Source organism: Engystomops pustulosus, chromosome 3 (genome assembly GCF_040894005.1).
Source record: "Engystomops pustulosus chromosome 3, aEngPut4.maternal, whole genome shotgun sequence".
NCBI lineage: Eukaryota > Metazoa > Chordata > Amphibia > Anura > Leptodactylidae > Engystomops > Engystomops pustulosus.
In genome coordinates this window covers 182,876,168-182,896,773 of record NC_092413.1, presented here as the reverse complement: position 1 = coordinate 182,896,773, position 20,606 = coordinate 182,876,168, and the positions used below count along the sequence as shown (strand labels likewise).

Genomic DNA, 20,606 nt, shown 5'->3' with positions numbered 1-20,606 from the left:
ACCTTTGAATCTATGAGTAAGTGTCCCTGGTTTATCCATGTTTGATTTTGATGGTAGATTTCCTATAAGTGTTTTATCTCACCTCAGAGTTGAAATTATTGTGGTGCTCCACAATACTGCTTTATGATGTCTTCCATGCTGCTGCTTTGTCCTTATGTGCAGTGTATGGAAGAAACCATGGCAGTGTACATCCAGTCCAGTCTCTTATGTGAAAAAATTATAACGATGATGAGAAAATGGATGATGGATAAAGGATGCAAGTCTTAAAGGGGTTTTCCCACGAAAGAGAATTCTCACATTTCTATCCCCTAGTGAGGTTTCATAGTTTAAACGGTTGAAAAAAGACATGTCCATCAAGACAACAAAGGAAGGGAAGGGATTGGGTGAGGAAGGGATTTAGGGGAAACAATTCTATATAAAACATAGCCATCACTTATTTAGGTGTAAAAAGACATCTAGACCCTTCTTCAAGCTCTCTGCTGTCCCTGCTGTGACCAGCGCCTGAGGCAGGCTATTCCACAGATTGACCATTCTCATAGTAAAAAAGCCCTGTCGCCTCCGGTGATTAAACCTTGATTTCTCCAGATGGAGACAGTGCCCCCTCGTCTTTTGATTTGATTTAATCTGAAACAACTTGCCACCATATTTTTGTACGGACCATCTATACAAATTAATCATGTCCCTTCGTAGTCGTCACTTTTCCAGACTAAATAAATCTAGTTGTTTTAATGTTTCCTCATAACTGAGACCTTCCATATAATTTTTGTGGCTCTTTTGTACCCTCTCCAGGTCCAGGGCATCCTTTTTATGGACCGGTGCCCAGAACTGGACGGCATATTCCAGGTGTGGCCGAACCAGTGCCTTGTATAGTGGTAATATTACATGCCTATCACGAGAGTCCATACCACTTGATACATGACAAGATTCTACTGGCTTTAGAGGCGGCTGATTGACATTGCATGCGGTTATTCAATTTATGATCTACTAGTACCCCCAGGTCCTTCTCAACAAGGGACTCTCCCACGGACATATTTTGCCTATGGATTATTAGCCCCCAGGTGCATAACCTTACATTTATCCACATTAAAACTAATTTGCCAAATGGATGACCAAACACTCTTCGTGTGAATACCCCTTTAAGATGCTGCAATGTAGTAAAAATAGTGCTGGCTGGAGCAATATATTGCAGGGCTATAAACTTCCATTTCAACGTGAAGAGAAAACCAGGACACAAATCGTGTTAAGTCACATAGTTTATTTTGAAAACCGCAAACCATTTAGATTAACCAATAAATAAACAACTTAATCCATAAGTGACAATGTCCTCTATTCCTAGCGGAGCCATCGCCTTCATATCCTTACACTGTATCCAAAGCTCCGGTCTCAGGCAGCCCCTGGGCTCCGCTATAAAACATGAGGCTCTATACAATTCATAGATCAAAGGGTTGAAACCGATCACATTTAAGTCGTACACAAATTTTAAGAAGGTGTTTTATATAAAAAGATTTATTGGTTTCATAGAAAGACACCAGACCATAACCCTTGTCTTATAAAAACGCCACCCTGAATGTCATTTATCAGCCAGGATAATGGACCTGCTTCATAGAAGCATAAGATAATTAGAATATACAGAACCAAGAATATATATATATTTATACAGGTGCACTGGCAAAATAGTAATCTCTAGAGAGGAGAGAGGCACTGAAGAGAAGGGAAGTTCTGATCCAAGGAGAGGTAGGGAGATCAGGGAACCCATATTAGGGCCAGGTCAAACCATCGTGGGGTTCAGTCACAGTGCACCAAACACAGGTCCACAATCTGCTACGGTTTATATTGATTTAATGGGTTAAATATTTAAAGGACTTATTTTAACATATGGTGCGCCACTGTGGTGTATAGGCTCTGTCTGGTAATACAGCTCATCCTCCATTCAATAGGGACTGAGCTGCAATACCAGATGCAGACTATAGACTGGAGTGGCGCTGTGTTATATTATTGCAGCTGTCCGCTTGCGACTTCCCTGAATACTTCCACTTGGCTTACAATCTATAGCGAGGGGTGTGATAAGTAATATCTTTCTATATCCATGATATACCTGGACTGTAGTGGCTGGACATTCACATTTGGCATCAAAGGTTTCTGTAAACTATTCTATTTTCATCATGGATGTCCCTTGGATTGCTTTTAAGACACGACATACAATAGCAAAAATACACTAATAACACATAAAAAGGAAAAAAAGCGCAAGCTCCTAGCATTCACAGCATAGGACTAGTCACGCTGCTAGCGCCCTATAACCTGGAACCTACTCATAGAACTAAAGAGATCTACAGGATCGGGGAGAAGTTCTAAAAAGCTGCTAAAGCAAAAGCCATCATGCCAGAAAGGGCTACCTACCACAGGACACTTACTGCTTAAGGACAATAGGTATATAAGGAGTATCAATCATTAGGGGAGTACTCAGCTCTCATAAGCACATACATTCACAGCCCAGGGAAAAGCCACTGCATACGATCAGACGTTACAGGATGATTTTAGATTCAAGTTTCTATTCTGCAAAACTTTTTGCCATCATGTGCAATGGACCCGAAAACCTTCATTGGAAATAATTTGACTTGAGCAACAAGTTGTCTCTAACACCATATGTAATTCATACTACTATGTTCACCTGAGAAGGTATAGTAGTAAAGCGCCTGCATATATGGAAGCGATGCTCAGTGTATCAGGGTGCTCCTACTGCTCAACACCATTAGGGGGACTGCTAAAAGGGTATGTCCATACAGGATGGAGCTAAAGAGATATATAATACATACTTATATGGTATGTTTATAATATATGCAGAAAATGGATTTCTATACCAAATAGCCATTTTTTTTGGTTAAAAACAAAATCTGATTAAAATTTTTATTGCCCAAAAGAATTTAGTGACGAGTCTCGTCAGTTATCCTAGTCCTGACTGTCCCCCTAAAGCCCACCATGTCACCATTGATTTCATCCTTTGCACAGAATAGAGTAAATAGACAAATGGATACAAAAACTCCACAACTTTGATGTTTAGTTGCAAATCACATCCTGTGTGGACATACCCAAGGCGGTAGCAGTGCTGGGAAAAAGATGAATTGTGCCCTATAGAAAGTCTTAAATCTACTCCCATCATAATGAAGCATGAAATAACCAGGGACACCGTGAGTGTGGTAATCTACTTATATGTGTTATCCATGGTCTCCATCCTTCTAAAATCAACTTTGGAAATTATGCTAATGAGCCCAATGTGCTACATTATCGCCTTTGTGATTGGGCTTTACAAACTGTTGCCCTCTCTCCTCTCATCCCCCCCCCCCCCTCAACATTTTAATAAAAGTTGATTGTAGAAGCAAAAAGGCCATGGTTAACAAATATAAGATTACCACAGTCACGGAGCCTGGATCTAAGTAAGGGTCCCAGGTTTATCATGATGGATTTTGACAGTATATTTCCTTTAAATGGCTGGGGTGTCATTGTTTTAATGTCAAATCGAGGAACAAATAAGAAAATCATGCATTAAAAAAATAAAAATAAAAATCAATAGTAGCATGTGATAAAGGTAGGCATATGGGTGGGGTAGGTGTTGGGTTCAGGAAAACCTACATTCTGGTTAGGACTTCATATCATATAATCTATTTATATTCCCATAGCTTATCACAACCATTTTCTGGACTAATACTATAAAGACTGGATACGTAGGAGGCAGTAGTAAAGCAGGAGTAATCTCTGAGCCAAGAAGCAGTGTCTCCAAGGGGAATGATACAGCTGTAGCTACAAGCCCAGTGCTCAGGTCACCTCCTGACCCGTACATTTCAGCTCTACATTCTGGTGGATCATTTTGGTATAAATCTGCATTGCCCCTTTATTGATGCCATTCTAGGTGGATTTTAATACAGCTGGAGGCCTGGCCTATGCACACACAATATCTGTGCTGCCAGAGTCTCCCTGTATGTGGCACTGCCTCCGACCAGGGAAATAGGCAATTTATACAAAGTTGTCCATGTATAGGCTTGAATAGTCACATCAGGAGAGGAGACGGGTCCTCTATAAGATGACAAGAGACTGTTCTTGGCTCTGGATTTCTCAAATTCTGCCTGCTATGAAGACGTTGGGCACGACACACCGTACAACAATCTAGTAAATAGTGACACCAGCGTGGCATAGAGCTATTAGTGCATTATAACGGTTTAGTCTATATACACAAGTCCTCATACACTCATCCAGTAGCACAGACAATACAGGGTACAAGGCAGCAGTCTCCATGAAGAGAAGATTAGGTAAAGGGACGTCACCTGACAATAGACACACTCACTTACACACTACACAGTACTCAACCCTTGTTCACACAGGCCAGGAGGATAGTGACCTCGAACACCCTTAGCGGGTGTAATAAATTAGACGTCTCTAGGAATAGTTTTTTTTCTTCCAATGATTCGGGTACAAAGTTCACTTTACAAGACATGTACAAAGAAAGTTTAGACTACGACATTAAAGCAGATTATTTAAAGCGGAAGCCCACGTTATAGAGGCCCGATGTGTATTACATGTAGTGTAACTATGGAAGCACAAGGGGAATAACACTGGGTCACTAGTATGTCTGGATGGTCCTTCCAGCCTGCTGTTATACACCTGCTGCTAGAAGTCAGAGGAATGAAACAACACTACACTCATAATGGACATTAAAGGCGCAGTATAACCCTCAGTCCTCCCCTCATATTCAGCATGTGAGACCTTTCCCTTCTATAGGTGGTCATTAGCACTGCACAGACTGGGGACTTTCCTGGATGCTACAGATTTCCCTCCGTAGTAAATATATTCATGTTATTTTATCTGTTTGACTGCAGTACTAGATATGTTTCAGACACCCAACTATAATGTATAGTTTTATAGTGCTGGTCTCCTACTATGGGAAAGAGACGCTTGAAGGGTGCATTCACTCTAACGTATGCCCATCCATCCGAAGCTGGACGGGCATACGGGACATGAGCTGGAGGAGCGCTGAGCACCCCACACCTCTTCATTGGGATGCATGGGGAAATATAGGACATGCTCTAATTTTTCCCTTATATGGGGCGTTCTGCCCGGAGCCTATTGCAGTCTATGGGAACGTATATATGCGGTCACAAGCGTGCAGCCATATATATGTCACCTTGGTGGTCCAGTGAATGCACCCTAGGGTTATATCCCTATGTTATCCAACTCTATTCTATCCTGTATGCAAATGGAGCTAATAAAATAACAGAATTTACATTCCTTAAATGAAATCTTCCATCAAAACCATGATAAAGGACACTTACTCATATATCCAGGCCCTGTGACTGTGGTAATCTTCTTATATTTGTTATCCAATACCTGCTTCCTTCTAAAATCAACTGTTGAAATTATGTTTAAGAGCCAGCAGGGCTCTGGGAGTGTTAAAAGAGCCCCTCCAAGATTGTTTTCTAGGCTTTTACACTGTGCATGAGCCCCCCCCCCCCTCCAACTGTGAGATATTACAGAAGGAGGGAGAAGTGCTGAGGGAGCAGGGGAAGGGAGAGCAGTAACAGCATGTGAAGCAAGAGCATGTAGGACTCAGGTAACACCCCCATATCCCTTCTAGCTCATTAGCATAATTTTTAATGTGTCTGTAGGAGGCAGGAGGCTATGGATAACAAAGAAGATTTCCACAGTCCCAGTGAGTAAGTGTCTCCATTTATCATGATGGATTTTGATGATTGATTTCCTTTAAAAACTTAATCTCACATACTAATAGTGACTACTACTCTCAGGATCACTAGACAGAGTATAAGTGTACGGTCTGCTGCCGGTGAGCGGAGCAAAAAATTACTAATGCACAGACTGATTATATATATTGAGACTACATGTCAGCCAACCACTTACACACAAACTTTCAACAAAAAGTTATCTGGCCAAAAAGATATTGCACAAAACAATCTGTTAGGTCTGAGTTTAAAATGAATAAGTTATATAAATATTTTAAAACCAGTCCTCATGTTTTTTTTCTCTTTTTACACAACATAGGTTCTCCTTGTTTCTGATTGGCTCAGAGAAGCAACCATCCTTTAAGCACCCTGTCCCTCCATGTCAGCTTCAAGTACCTTGTGCAAACAAGTAAAGCGCAACTACTGACCTGAAAACCCATAGCAAATACTTTACAGAAAATTAGATAAACTGTATTGAACTGCCGCTTTAAATAATCCACCTAAAAAACACAAAAAACAATACTATACCATATCAATATATAGTATATACAGTGTCACATATACCTAGGACATCCCCCACACCATGTTACATATGCATGGGCATATCATAAAAGCTTTACAGCATGGAGATATTCAGCCCAAATGTATGGAGCGACATGTGTTATACACCCTACCCACTACAAGAGATGAATGGGGGTTTTGTCTTGTAGATACATTTTGATATAGGGGATATTCAAGCTTTTCCATTGATCCCAGGTCTTGTTGCAGACAGGCTCTTAGTTCAATCTACTGCAGCAAGGTCTAGAAGTAACTGTTTGTTCCAAAGAAAGAAAGGACAACACAATAAGTAGGAGGATGAGAGACTTCATTTCCCCCCATACATCCTCTCAATATCATCCTGGTAATGACTTTTCAGCTCCTTGCGTTTCAGTTTAAAGGCATCTGTCACCAATCCAGTCTCGGGAGTCCAAGGCTCAGAAACAAGGCGGAGCTTAGCAGGGACCTCAAACCTTTCAAGGGTGCCTAGAAAAAAAAATACAATGAGTACAGATTCCAATCAATGTTGGCGCATGCAATGGATAAAAGAACAAACCTCCAAATCCACTTTAAAGGGAACCTCTCATTAGGTGCTATTTTTTAATATATATGTGCAGCTATATTGGAGTTTTACTAGGTATAAAAGCAGTTTTCCCTCAAAACAAGTTAGGCCCTATTCATAGGATGGGGCCTAAATTTCTGATCGGTAGAGGTCACCTTGATGTGAGTCCACATATCATGAGAACAGGGAGAACTGTCTGAACTCTTGTCGCCCCCAGAGATGAGCGGAGCAGCAGACTGTGCATGTCCATTCTGCTCCATTTATCTCTATGGAGCTGACGGAGATTGCCTAGTGCATGTAAAGTGACTAGTGGGCAATCCCCTATGCTCCAGTGAGGCTTTTACAATCATGTAACTAGCAAGACAATCTACAATGCATTTTGTCCGCTTTACATATCAGTGTCTGGTGCCGTCAGACTTCCTTTGACATGGAACAAGACCAAGCAACACTTTACATCCCATGTACAGATTTATAAAAACCATGCTTTCTGACATCTATAAACTTAGCATGTAGTCCCATAACCTGCAGTCTATGAACTAGGTACATTATAGTAGCGTGCGGTTGTTTTCTAGGCTGGAGTAAGTAGTTGCCAGTCACCTACCTGCAGCCGGAGATTCTGCTAGAACTCTCAGCACTTCCTTCTCCATTAGTGGATTATTGCACAGAGACTCGAAGCTTCCTTGCACTCCTTTCTTCTCTGCCAGCTTCACCAGCTCCTTTTGGTTTGGCACCACAAAGCCAATGACATATGACTGATCACTGAAAAAGAACACATTTTTAAAAAGTTAGTAAATAGTTGCATTAATATGCAAGTGTAGCTAACAAGTTATACTGCGAGTTAACATCTGCTGCACCAATAGGTACCAATAAGCATCTAAAGTGTGAACTGCAATGTGTGAACAGGTCATCAACTGAACAACTTCTGCAGGAAAAATAACTATGTCCAAAAAATAAAAATCGTGCACCAACTAGGACTAAAAAGCATGAAAACTTTGCATTAGTGAGGCTTTTATAGTCCACCTGCTATACATTCTAGCATTTGCTGTAGTGTTTGGCCCTAGACAAAGAGTAGCCGCCTTTGGATCACTTCTACATTCCTGGTATAAAGAGGCTTTTTAGTTTTTTTTTTTTTTTTAAGAGGATTGGAGGACACCAATAAACATTCTCTTAAAAAACAAGCTGCTGGAAGAAATCTGGATTAGAAAAAGTAACGCGTCTACACGCTGCAAGTGAATACTGACTTCAGAAAACTAAAATGGAGGAGATTGGGGACAGTGACTGATTTGGCAAGCTCTGTGCAGCGCTGTGTAATCAGAGGATTCCTCTATTTTTATATAGCGCAGACAGTGCTGCAGATTCACATGTTGTTAATAATAATTCCTTTATTTATATAGCACACACAGATTCCGCAGCGCTGCACAGAGCATGTCAAATCAGTTCTTGTCCCCAATCTAATCATACTGCCAGTATGTTTTGGAGTGTGGGAGGAAAACAGAGGACCCAGAGGAAACCAACGCTAACACGGATAGAGCATACAAACTCTCTGCAGATGTTGACCGTGGGACCTGAATCCAGGTTCCCAGTGCTGCAAGGCTGTAATGCCAACCACTAAGCCACCATGCTGCCCGGATCTCACGCATGGGAAGCAAACAATGGACGGCAGATCTGTGGTCTTATATGCATAAAAACTACTAAGGGCTCGGATAAACCTACAAAGCTATAGGAATAGAATAAAAAGCCAAGTCCGAGCAGGAGTTCTTGTAGTTGTATAATGCAGAGTTCTTCGTCACAAGGCGCACAGCATAGATCTCTGCAGACGTAAACCCACACAGCGGAGGTCTATTGTATTGGAAAGAAATTACTCATCCGCATGCAGGAGAGAAAGCATGACGCGATACTAGCACGAGGGCAGCATTCACAACACCACGCTACATCGTTACTACAGGGAGACATTCCAGACGTTATTAAATCAATGGAAAACATTACTCTTCTATTGGGGGATGGGGAGGAGAAAACAGACAACGAGACAAAGACCCAATACTGCCCGAGATGCAACATGTCCAAATGTTACAAATAGAAAATACAGGGGGAGATTTATCACAAGTCTCTTAAAGCAGAAATGTTGTAGTTGCCCATGACAACCAACCAGAGCTCAGCTTTCACTTTCCCAAAGCTGTTTACAAAATGAAAGCTGAGTTCTGATTGGTTTCCAAGGGCAACTAGAACAAACTTGATGATAAATCTTCCTCATCTGCTACAACACTTGTTATTCACCCCCTTCCATCAGTAAGTTTCGCACATTTCTGTGAGGTGTGGTCCCTATACCGTTAGTCTGTACAATTGCTCTTACCTATTAGCATAAGCACAGATGTTGTCCACGATGGGGAGGTTCTTCAGAGCCGCCTCCACTTTACCGAGGGAAACATATTCTCCGGCTTGGAGCTTCACCAGGTCTTTCTTCCTGTCTGGGGAACACATTAGAGAACATGAAACCACATGTACAAAGTCTCGCTCTTGGAGCAGCTCTATTCAGGCTTTGTTCACACTTGGGCTGTGGTATCTGGCATAGAAAAATCGTTACACTGGACACCAATGACAATGCTTCTGGTCACTTCAGAATCAGAACCATAGGCATCAAACAGTCTCCGAAGCAAACAGAGCCCAAGAAAGGCTAATCATACAACAAGTTATGAGCGCCATTCTGAAACACACAGACCCCAGCATTTTCTCTAAAGCTACAAAATAGTCAAAGCGAATCTGACAAATCATTAAGTAGCTACCCTGGAAATATGTGTAACCATACCTTTTTATATGTTGGTAGCAGCAGGACTGTGAAAATACATTCATGTTCCAGGATTGTAGCTGGATTTGAAGCACTGTAATGCACTGGTGTGAAAGATCTCTCCTCTGTACTGCACAGGCCCTCCCCCTGATGCTTAAATACTATGGCAGGGGATGGGGCTAAGCAGTAGAACAGTTAAGAGATCTCACACGAATGCAACAAAGTCCAGCGACAAACCTGGAATATAAAAATGTGTTTCATACATCAGATACAAAAGGTATGCAGATCTCATAGGCTATTGCCCAATACGGTCTGCAGCTTTCTATGGTCAAAACTGCTGACAGATTCCCATTAATATGTAAAAATATGGCAAATTAAAATAAGAATCTATCAATAAGAAGCAGTTCCTCAAGAAAATCACCAGCTCCTATATAAACCTGTACTTTTGTATTGTATTGCTCATTACATTCATACCCTTCCAACAGGAAAATGAATAGGTATCTGATGTCAGGGGGGATCTGCTGGGACCTCCAGTGCTCTGGAGCATTGGGGTCCACATATTCCCTTTCTGAACGGAGCAGCAGTGCACATGCGTTCCCACTCCATGGGACTGATGGGGAACACCAAATACAAGGCACCATCAGTACAAAAGAGGTATATGGAGCGCCAATGATGTATAGACACTACTGCTCAGTAATTTAGGAGACCACCATTTAGTCACTGGGGGTCTCAGTGGTTGGACCTTCAATATATCAGACTTCTGTCCCCGGACATGGGGCAAGTGTTGGGAATATCCCTTCCAATGACATTGTACAAGCAAAGGGCCTCCGGATTTATAGAACAGGATGCAGAGTTTGGTGACGGGTCAGTGTGTTTGATGGTCGTCTCTGTTAGTAGTTACCGGTCAGACTATCAATTACAGAGCGACTACAATTATAAGGGTGAAGACACACATGGCGTTTTTGGGCCGTTTTTACTAAGTGCGTTTTCAGATCGTTAAAAACGCATGCGTTAAAAAACGCATCCGTTTTTTAAAAACGCATGCGTTTTTTGAAACCGCATGCGTTTTTGTCCGTTTTTCCGAAATTGCGCAATGAAAAACGCATGCGTTTTTAACGATCTGAAAACGCACTTAGTAAAAACGGCCCAAAAACGGCCCAAAAATGCCATGTGTGTCTTCACCCTAAGAGAACTAGAAGGAGATTACAGGAAATCTACGATTGGCTTCTTTGGTAGTAAAACTAACTACTGGAAAACTTAGGCAGTGTTAAAAGGCATCGGATAGCAACTACGGAAACAGGTACCTTAAAAAGTGTCACCGTACATTCGTATACATATAAATATGGGCTTAACTTTTCATGCTAAAAACAAGAGAAAATTAACTTATTGCAGTTAACTATATGGTGAGGATTGTAAATTATATGCAACACAAAACTACAATAAAAAGAAAACAAGGGTTCAGCAATGTACAAAGTAGGGTTGAACAGTTCATCGAAATATTGGTACTTGGCGATACTTTCAAAGTAAGAACGGTTCAACACTGGGTTTGTGTTACTTGCGGTACTAAAATACTTCTACTGTTGTACAGACTCCTTTGTGTAGAGGTGTCAGGATAGTGACAGGGACCACGTCATCAGGGAGATATCCCAATCTCCATATATGGAGTCTCTACATCTCCCAGGGCTTGCCCAGACAAGACTCTAAATTAAGCAATTAAATAATTTTTTACCCAGCCTGGGATTTGCACCCACAACCTCCACCTGCCATAGAGATACAGGACAGAGCCTCTATCCACTAGGTTACTGACTGTCAATAGGCTTAAAACACTAGTACATAGATGGATCTTCTAAGAGATCTCCCTTTATACCATCACATTTAATTTTTTTTATAAGCATACAATAGAATAAAATTACAATAATAAAAACATACAAGACAAAAAATAAGGGGTCATTCAGATGGGCCTTTCTGCTGCACATCTGCAAAAAATGCGGATGCCATGCCTGTGTTTAAAGGACTTTATTTCCTTTTCTTGAAATTATCGTATCGGTATTGTGACACTTTTCTGGGTATCGCATCACACTCAAAATTCCGGTATCAGTGCAACCCTAGTAACAAGACTCATTTACAAACCAGTGAACCAACACCAAAAACTGGGAGCACCTGCTCTACAGGCAACATTGAAAGGATTTTACTCACTAATAATATGAGTTCCCAAGTCCCTCGTATGACCCCCTGTGGCAATGACATCTAGGGGATAGACCGAAAAAGTAGAGATGGCACCATAGAAATAAATTAAGCAATGCATGGTGCATTACCACTTCATTTACCCAAGGGACACATGAAACACATGTGGCCTATGTATGACTCTGCATTTCTTTAAAAGACATCTATATAATGGTGATAGAATGTCTTAATTAGGACTCCATGGCAGATAGTCTCCACCCTCTAGGTTTTGGCATCAGGGAAACTGCTTAAAGAAAATCTAAATCAACAGTAGTGTCTGGGACTCCAAGGAAGATACCTGGAGTCATCTCTGGTGATGGCCTGAATGCCCACAGAAAGGGCTCTGAGTGCCACCTCTGGCACCAGTGCCATAGGTTAGCCATCACTGCCCTAGACCAATGATGTCGAACCTTTTGGAGACAGAGTGCCCAAGCTACAACCAAAACCCACTTGTATGTCGCAAAGTGCCAACATGACAATTTAAGTAGTAACTTATTGATCCCAGCTGTATCACAGGTTTTAATCATATTGGTGTCCTGAGTTCACCAATACAATAGAAGGTTGATGGAGAAATTTGGATTGTAGCTTCCCTCCAGGATCCCCTGAAGAGGAAGAATTACGCGACCCAAAGCAGGAGCTCAAATGACAATGCATCTCTATCCACACCTTCTTGCTCCTGCTGTAGTCCTGGCACCCAAGGATGTCGCTTTAAAATGGCGCTGAGCATGGCATGTCCTGAGCGGCATTGGACCACAGGAGAAAGCCTCGAGTCATATCTGGCAAACTCTGTGTTGGGGTGAAGTCCTGGGTGCCCACAAAGGGCTATGAGTGCCACCTCTGGCACCACTGCCCTAGACTGAACAAGCAGTACAATTAGGACACTACCACCAGTAAAACTGGTGATTTATGTCCTTTAAGCAGTTTCCCTGATGCCAAAACCTAGAGGGTGGAGACAAGCTGCAATGAAGTCTCCCATACACCGCACACATACACAAAGCATAGGAGACTCTGCTAATCCTTCTCTTACAAACTGAGAATTTCCAATAAGTATTCATGTGATTCATGCCCTAGGAGTGAAGAGGGAATTGAAGAGAGTCTGATGAATGGAAAATCAGTGTTTTTATTTCATAAGATTATATTATAAAATTTCTTATATTTTCCCGCATTGTTGAAATGTTAGATGAAGCGTGAAGATTAAGTGTCTTAGGTTAAGGTAGAGAAGGATGCATAAAAAAAAAAAAAAACAACCACATTTGGCACCCAGCACTACTCACCAATTATCTTCAGGCAGCCATCAGGGTGAAATTCCCCAATATCTCCAGTACAGAACCAGCGTTGGCCATTCCCATCGACTAAAAAGTCCTCTTTGGTCTTCTGTGCATTTTTGTAGTATCCCATGGTCACATTGGGGCCACCAATCAGAATCTCTCCCCGGGGACAGGGCTCGTCAGTATTGAAGTAACCGCCTAAACAATGAGTTAAGTTATTAGTATAGAAATGAAAGCAGAAACTAATTACTAGAGATGACCTTTGTCCTCAATGTATAGCGGAGCAAGAAAAACGGCACAAATGGGAATAAGCCTTTAATGGCTTCCAACGAGATTAATCATTCCAAGCTTACACTAAACAGATCATGGGAATCTACATTACAAGTAACAAGCTTCAAGCCACATAGAAACTAGTCACAGCAATAGTAATAATTATGTAAAGAATTATGCAGAATTTTTTATGTTTTTTGTAGTAGGTAACTGCATTTCACTTGACATGCAGGAGGAGAGGGCGTCCTCTTTAAAATCTGCACAAATTTATTCTGCAGGTTGTAGATGAGATTGAGTCACAGTAAAATACTGCAGATTATTCACCCACTTAGGGTTCAACCTAACGACCTTGCAGACCCGTTTCTAAGAGCAACCGCATTGCAGAGGACGAGAATAAGTAATTTGAGAAGTCATGAAAGGAGAGGAAAAAAAGTGCAAACAAAAGGTTAGATAATGAAACATCAAGGAATTCCAGGAAAAATTTAAATATCTGCAGAATTTGATGCATAAATTACCTTCTTCCCAGTTCTTAAGTTTTATCTCACAACAGACCAAAGGTGCCCCCACTCTCCCCGTGCTATAGTCCCACACTGAAAAAGAAGAAAAATGTAGGTCAGTTACACAATTTATTATGTATTATTTATTTCTATTATTTATTATTAATAAATACAGTATAACTTGACAAAGTCAAACACTCACTCTCTGTGATGGTACCAGCACCACAGGTTTCAGTAAGACCGTACCCTTGACCGACAGGGCAACAGAAGCAGATGTTCATGAAGCGTTGGGTGGCAGCCGAAAGAGGTGCCCCACCAGAAAGCAGGACTCTCATCTTCCCCCCTAGTAACTTTCTCACTTTCCGAAACACAATCCTGGAAAGACAAGTTAATAAAACGAACAAAAACCGAGAAAGGTTTTGTTATCTTAGATGGAAATGCATAGTAACCACAACTACTTATTACACCAGGTAATATTCATACAGCAGGTAAAGAAGTATAGAATAATGGAAATGACCAAAATGTTTGCCTACATAGAGATATAACAAATAGCCATGGATTTAGCAGCCCCAATACTCGACAAGGTTTATTTACCCTGTGGGGTCACAAGTAAGTGCCAGATGACAGCTGGAGGAGGCCATCACATAGTAAAGAGGAGGAGGACACATGACAACGTCTACACATGCTCCATCTTGTGATCCCGACACTAAGAGATCCAGGCTGAGACATCCCACTTCCTACAACGCATCTCATGACTTTTAGACTGAGGTCTTTGCTTACAGTTTCAGTCACGCTACAATGCACTTCCCGGTTTTCTGGACTTAATCAGTATGGACATGTAAAGCAATATACTACAGCTCATTACAGAATAATCTCTTAATTCACAGCATATAAACATTGTCTGGGATCTAGATTGGCAGCAAAGATCAACCCGCAGGTTTGCATTAAGCAATTGACTATTTTCCAACAAGGTCCATCCATGTGCTGTCCCATTTTTACAGACCTAATGCCAAGTCTTACAATTGACCTGAGTTTTTTATGTCCACGAAAAAAAATGGAAGTGAAATATACTGGGGGAAGGTGAGCCCCAAAGCAAATAGACTTGTTTTACCTGTCACACAGTGGTGTGCTGTAGCCTCTGGATATCTGCTTCATTTTGTAGTTGTATGCAAGGGAGAAAAGACCTTTCTGAACGGGGCTCATAGCGGCTACTTTACTCATGACGTTCTTATAGATGCGATCCATAATTTCCTAAAGAAAAAACAAAACATGTCAAAAAACGCATTAGAAGTAAATATACAACGCGGCCGCGAGCCCTGCGCCACGCGGCCACGCGGCCGCGAGCCCTGCGCCACGCGGCCACGAGCCCTGCACCACGCGGCCGCGTGCCCTGCACAGACCTGTACAATTCTCAAGCATTATACTACATGCACTTTAATTCAGCTTTTTAGTACAGGGTCTGCATCAAGTCAGCCCCAGCTAAAGATGGCCTAGACGCACATAAAAACGATCTCACAGCCTACGTCTTAAGCCAAATGCATAAGCTGACCTTAATTTTTATTATGATATATATAAAAAATAACCAGATGTGACAATAAATAAGAGCTGGGAACTACACACCCGCATGGCACTGGCAGAATTATAGACCGGTTAGAGGGGACTGTGACTAGTTGGGAGTTTTGGGTTGTGGGAACAGGCTGTCCATAACATGTTGTTCTGTCACCCAGTAATTATACATCCTCTATGTACTCATAAGATTTCACACTGTGTAACGTGGAAAGGTCACAAGACACCTCTGATGTGTTTGCCTCAGATCCATCACTATTATCAGACGCTTGCAGAAAATGAGTGTAAATATTTGTACCTGGACGTCCTCACACGCCGTCCTGTAACTCTGAGTCAGCCCCACGTCAGGGCGGTTAGTTTATTTACAGTAACAAGGGGGTTACACGTTTTTCAGTACTTACAGGGACAGCGGCCATCAGAGTTGGTTGTAGTTCTGATGCATCCCCCTTACTTCCTTTCTTGATTTTGGTGGACTGTGGAACATAAAAAGGTTCATTTTTAACATCTTCTTAGGGGTTAAGTCAAATGTATACACAAGTCTGACAGGTGCAGAGAATTAAGAAAATATACACTGAGAACAGGACATGTTTTGCGTCATTCCAGTGTTCTCTTTAGCTGAATTATAAATGCCTTGTACGTCGCTTATGTCAATAGACCCCCTCCCCTTTTCACGATCTATTATCACAATCCTATATTATGTACAATGGCAGATTCCCGAGTCACTCTACTGCTGTATCAGAATTTAGAAAATTTTCCAAATTGACTAAACTGAGTAAAATATGAAGAGATGAGCCGAGAAGTCTAAAACGTTATGTTGTAGAGCTATAGTAAAGGGAAAAGATTAATACAAATGAGTGCCTGCCACGTATGTTCAACCGTGTATAACCGTGGCAGATTAACTGCTGTAAATTTGTCATTGGCCAATAAAGTAGCAAATTGCCTGGGATTTCATCCAACACTATTGATAAGCTTCATAAATAACCTTCAGTGAGACGGGACTTTACAGAATGCAGAATTCACCTAGAGAAACGGAAAGGTCTGGGGGAGAGGTATAGTCTACCGAGAAGCTGTACAAGCCAAGTGTCTATCCAGTTCTATAGACCCCAATAGGACTCTTCTTTTAGGACCACCCTCTATCACTCGCAGGATAAGAGCGTTGAAATCGATTTGCCATTTAAGGACTTTGCTGGAGAATCTACAATGTGAACCCCCTTCTTCCACTACTCACCTGATCAGAGAGCGTCTGTGGTGATGAGTAGCCGACGCGGCAGCCACGTGACACGCAAACCAACTCTGCACTCAGCTCTAGCACATGGGCCAGAGGTAGGTAGCCAATGTACGTATCAGTCTCTCTGCAATAGAGGATATTGGAATGAGTGAACAAACTTTTTAATACTAAAAATTATAGCAAATAAGATTTCTTAAACTTCTTAGAAATCAGGAACAGGTGCAAAGAAAAAAAACAAAAGCAGCTGAGTAGAGGCTGGTGATCAGTCACAAATTCATTTTGACGACTGCTACAATGGACTAAACTCCAATTACACTCTGTCCACAAGTTACGTATAAGACAGGTTCTGTAGGTTTGTTCTTAAGTTGAATTTGTATGCCAGTCGGGAAATACAAAATTTGTTTTTGTTTCTGTGACAATTGGATTTTCAAAATTTTGAGTTGTCACTGAAACAAGGGATAAGTATAAATCTTAATTTGAATATCCATGATAAATCTCAGTTGACAATTGCAGCCTGGGTCTTAAGTTCTAGGGCTAAATTACCAGCATCCAAAGTGTTTCCACAGAGGTCCCTTTGTAACTAGGGGTCTTCTGCATGTTTGAGTGTTCTTAATTAGGAGACCATCTGTATTGCCATCTTGTGCACTTACCCCAGATTTGGTATCCTTTGTGCCATGCCAGTGATGCCAGCTATGATGTTACTGTGAGAGATCATCACTCCCTTGGGGAGTCCAGTGGATCCACTTGTGTACATGATGACTGCAATATCATGTGGTAGTGGGGATGGTGGTTGCTTCTTGGCTGTGAAAAAAAAAGTCACAAGATAAAGTTACTTAGGCCTGTAATGATTATGTGCCAAATTCTACGGAATACGTCCTATACTTTGGGCAAGAACAACAGAAATATCCAAACATTAACCAAGAACATCCCTCCTGCTTAGAAAACAATGAATTACTCTTACCGGTAATGTTGTTTCCTCAAGTCACGACGGCACCACCAGAGAGAGATAGGGATCCGCCCTCCAAGGACAGGAAACCTGAGCATAAAAAGAGGCTCCTCCTACTCCACCTCAGTTAGGTTACAGAGAATTTCTTGGAAGAGCCGTTTAGTTAGTAGACAAAACATATACACATATTCATCCGGCATATATATATATATCTTCTTCATGTCTCTTTTTTTTTTTTTTTTTTTTTTGCGACACCCGTGAATCAAACCACATAAAAAAGTAACACCCGGGTGGGAATACCAGGTGCCGTCGTGACTTGAGGAAACAACATTACCGGTAAGAGTAATTCATTGTTTTCCCCTTCATCACGACGGCACCACCAGAGAGAATTGCAGAGAAAATACAAACAATTAGGGGGGGATAACAGAGGATAAGACTTTTCTTCCAAATGAAAGAGAGGAAGAACCCATCACATCCACCCTATAGTGTTTTAGGAAAGTGTGCGGGGTAGACCAAGTGGCCGCCTGGCAGATCTGTTCCAGCGTAGCATCCCTACACTCGGCCCATGATGTAGCTAATGATCTAGTTGAATGGGCACGGATGCCGACCGGAACAGGAATTTCCGCAATCTCATAGGCCATCTGAATAGTCACTTTAATCCATCTAGCGATGGCTGTGGAAGATGCTTTATTCCCCTTATTCTTTCCTGAAAAGAAAATGAACAAGCTATCTGATTTCCTCCAACTAGAAGTGGAATCCAAATACTGTACAATACTCCGTCTAACATCAAGACAATGAAAAGCACTCTCTTTCTCTGTCTTAGGATTACTACAGAATGATGGAAGGATGATGTCTTGAGATCTATGGAAATCAGAAACTACCTTAGGCAGGAACCCTGGGTCTGGTCTAAGGATAACCCTGTCATCCAAGACTCTACAATATGGCTGTTTATAGGACAGAGCTGCCATTTCGCCTACCCTTCTGGCTGAGGTAATGGCTGTAAGAAAAACCGTCTTAAAAGTGAGAAGCTTAATAGAAATATTATCTAATGGCTCAAAGGGAGGGCCTGACAAAGCCTTGAGGACCATAGACAAATCCCAGGGAGGCAACTTACTCCTAATTGTGGGCCGAATTCTACCTGCTGCCCTAATAAATCTGGAAATCCAGGGATGTTTGGCTAACTCCTGATCAAATAAGGCTCCTAGAGCTGACACCTGAACCTTAAGAGTAGCCGGCTTGAGACCCTTCTCTAATCCTTTCTGCAGGAACTCAAGAATCTTACTAACATTAGGCTGAGCCAACCGCTCTGGGTCCTGACCAGAGAAGGAAAAGTAAGCCTTCCAGATCCTATGATAGATCCTATATGTAACTGGTTTCCTACACTTCTTTAGAGTGGAAATCACCTCACGAGACAAACCTTGCTTTTGGAGGATCATCCTCTCAATAGCCAGGCCGTCAGATGCAGGGCTTTTATCTCTGGATGGAGGATCGGGCCCTGCGACAATAATTTCCTGGATTCCGGAAGCACCCAGGGATCGGCTACTGACAGCTCCCTTAGACTTGAGAACCATGCCCGACGAGGCCAAAAGGGAGCTATCAAAATTACTTTTGCCCTGTCCTGTCTTATCTTTCTGATAATCCTGGGCAGGAGGATCATGGGGGGGGAAGGCATAAAGAAGAGGACTGTCCCACTTTTGAGAAAAGGCGTCCACAGCTAAGGGAAGGTCTGCTCTGTTGAGGGGAAAAAAATCTTTCTACCTTGCGATTTTTCCTTGTGGCGAAAAGATCTATCAGAGGCATCCCCCAGAGCCTGACTATCTTTTGGAATACTGACTGATTCAGCTCCCATTCCCCTTGATATAGGGTCTCTCGACTTAAAAAATCTGCCGAAACATTTTCTACACCTCTTATGTGAATTCCTTTTAGAGATGTAAAAAAAAGGTCTCTGCCAAGGTTAGGATCTGAGTGGCTATGAGCATGAGGCCTGAACTTCTTGTGCCGCCCTGTCTGTTGATATAGGCAATGGTAGTAGTGTTGTCTGACATCACGGCCACCCCATGTCCCTGTAACAGAGGAAGTGCTTGCGTCAGGGCTTTTAAGACAGCTAATAGTTCTTTTTTTGTTTGATGACAGGTCCCTTTCTGTCACCTCCCAAATGCCTTGAAAATACTGATTCTCCATGTGGGCCCCCCACCCCCACGGACTGGCATCCGTAGTGATTAACCTGTCCTGACTGGGGTTCCAGGGAAGACCAACCTCTAGATTTGTTACGTCTAACCACCAATCTAGGGAGTTTAAGATTCTTTGGGGGAGGAGAATTTTTACTTCTAAGGAGGCCCGATCCCTGTCCCACTTCTCTAGAAGAAAATTCTGTAGACTCCTTGAGTGGAACTGATCCCAAGGAACAGCAGGGATGGCGGCTGAAAAGAGACATACCCTTTCTTAAGGAAATCAGGGGATTTTGCTTTACCTCTAGCACTAGCAGTCTTATCTTCTCTACCTTTTCTACTGGAAGAAAAGTCCTCTGTCTCTGTGAATCTAACCATGTCCCTAAAAAGAGCTTTCTTGTTGTGGGAACCATAGATGATTTTTCTTTGTTTATCAGCTACCCTAATTTCTTTAATATCTGAAGAACCCTGGACAGTTGAGTTTGTACTTCCTGACTTGATGACCCTACTAGTAGGAAATCGTCCAGATATGGAATGAACAACCCCTGTGTTTCTCGTATGTGGGCTGCCATTTCTGACACTATTTTCGTAAAGATTCTTGGGGCAATAGCAATCCCGAATGGTAGTGCTCTGTATTGATAATGATGAACCTCCGAGTCTACCTGAATAGCCACCCTTAAGTATTTCTGAAAGTCCTGATGTATGGGGATGTGGTAATACGCATCGGCTAGATCTATTGAGGCCATGAAACAACCGGGGAACAACAGGTTACCGCTGATTTCAGGGTTTCCATCTTGAATTTTGGGACCATCAGGAATCGGTTTAGGGGCTTT

The 20,606-nt window shown here is 42.0% G+C and overlaps 1 protein-coding gene across 3 annotated transcripts in view; it reads right to left on the bottom strand.

The window, feature by feature from the left end:
* Positions 1-1,240: 1,240 nt before the first annotated feature.
* ACSL3 (acyl-CoA synthetase long chain family member 3) overlaps positions 1,241-20,606 on the bottom strand; it is a 51,971-nt gene continuing 32,605 nt past the window's right edge. For all 3 annotated transcript variants that reach the window (XM_072143149.1, XM_072143150.1, XM_072143148.1), the window contains exons 6-15: positions 17,310-17,460; positions 16,660-16,783; positions 15,833-15,904; positions 14,977-15,116; positions 14,068-14,240; positions 13,884-13,958; positions 13,105-13,296; positions 9,176-9,290; positions 7,427-7,584; positions 1,241-6,749 (exon numbers count right to left, since the gene is read on the bottom strand). In XM_072143149.1, the coding sequence (XP_071999250.1) occupies positions 6,592-6,749; positions 7,427-7,584; positions 9,176-9,290; positions 13,105-13,296; positions 13,884-13,958; positions 14,068-14,240; positions 14,977-15,116; positions 15,833-15,904; positions 16,660-16,783; positions 17,310-17,460 (1,358 nt within the window). In that variant the 3' untranslated portion in view covers positions 1,241-6,591. The remainder of the gene's footprint in view (positions 6,750-7,426; positions 7,585-9,175; positions 9,291-13,104; positions 13,297-13,883; positions 13,959-14,067; positions 14,241-14,976; positions 15,117-15,832; positions 15,905-16,659; positions 16,784-17,309; positions 17,461-20,606) is intronic.